Source organism: Haliaeetus leucocephalus, unplaced genomic scaffold (genome assembly GCF_000737465.1).
Source record: "Haliaeetus leucocephalus isolate CR32 unplaced genomic scaffold, Haliaeetus_leucocephalus-4.0 Scaffold506, whole genome shotgun sequence".
NCBI lineage: Eukaryota > Metazoa > Chordata > Aves > Accipitriformes > Accipitridae > Haliaeetus > Haliaeetus leucocephalus.
In genome coordinates, this window is record NW_010972942.1 from 1,791,118 (window position 1) to 1,791,366 (window position 249).

General features: G+C 69.9%; 1 protein-coding gene across 2 annotated transcripts in view; it reads right to left on the reverse strand.

The window, feature by feature from the left end:
* Positions 1-241, reverse strand: part of FABP5 (fatty acid binding protein 5 (psoriasis-associated)) — a 4,852-nt gene extending 4,611 nt beyond the window's left edge. The window contains exon 1 of one of the 2 annotated variants that reach the window (XM_010575850.1): positions 38-241. In XM_010575850.1, coding sequence (XP_010574152.1) covers positions 38-113 — 76 coding nt within the window. In that variant the 5' untranslated portion in view covers positions 114-241. The remainder of the gene's footprint in view (positions 1-37) is intronic. The other variant, XM_010575851.1, reaches the window with a different exon arrangement.
* Positions 242-249: the final 8 nt, after the last annotated feature.

Below are 249 nucleotides of genomic sequence, written 5' to 3' on the forward strand. Positions count from 1 at the left end.
CCTCCCCCCCGCAGGCGGAGAGCGGCCGGCCCCTTACCCAGCTCCTTCATATACTCCTCGAAGCCCTCGCTGGAGACGAGGCACCATTTGCCTAAAAACGCATCGATGGCCATGGCGATGGCGATGGCGATGGCGATGGAGGCGGCGCTGGGGCTGTCGGCGTCCCTGGCAAGGCGCGGAGGCAGGAGGACGGGCTGCAGCGCGGCCGCGGCCGCCTTTATAGAGGGGCCGGCGACATGTGCCGCCGCG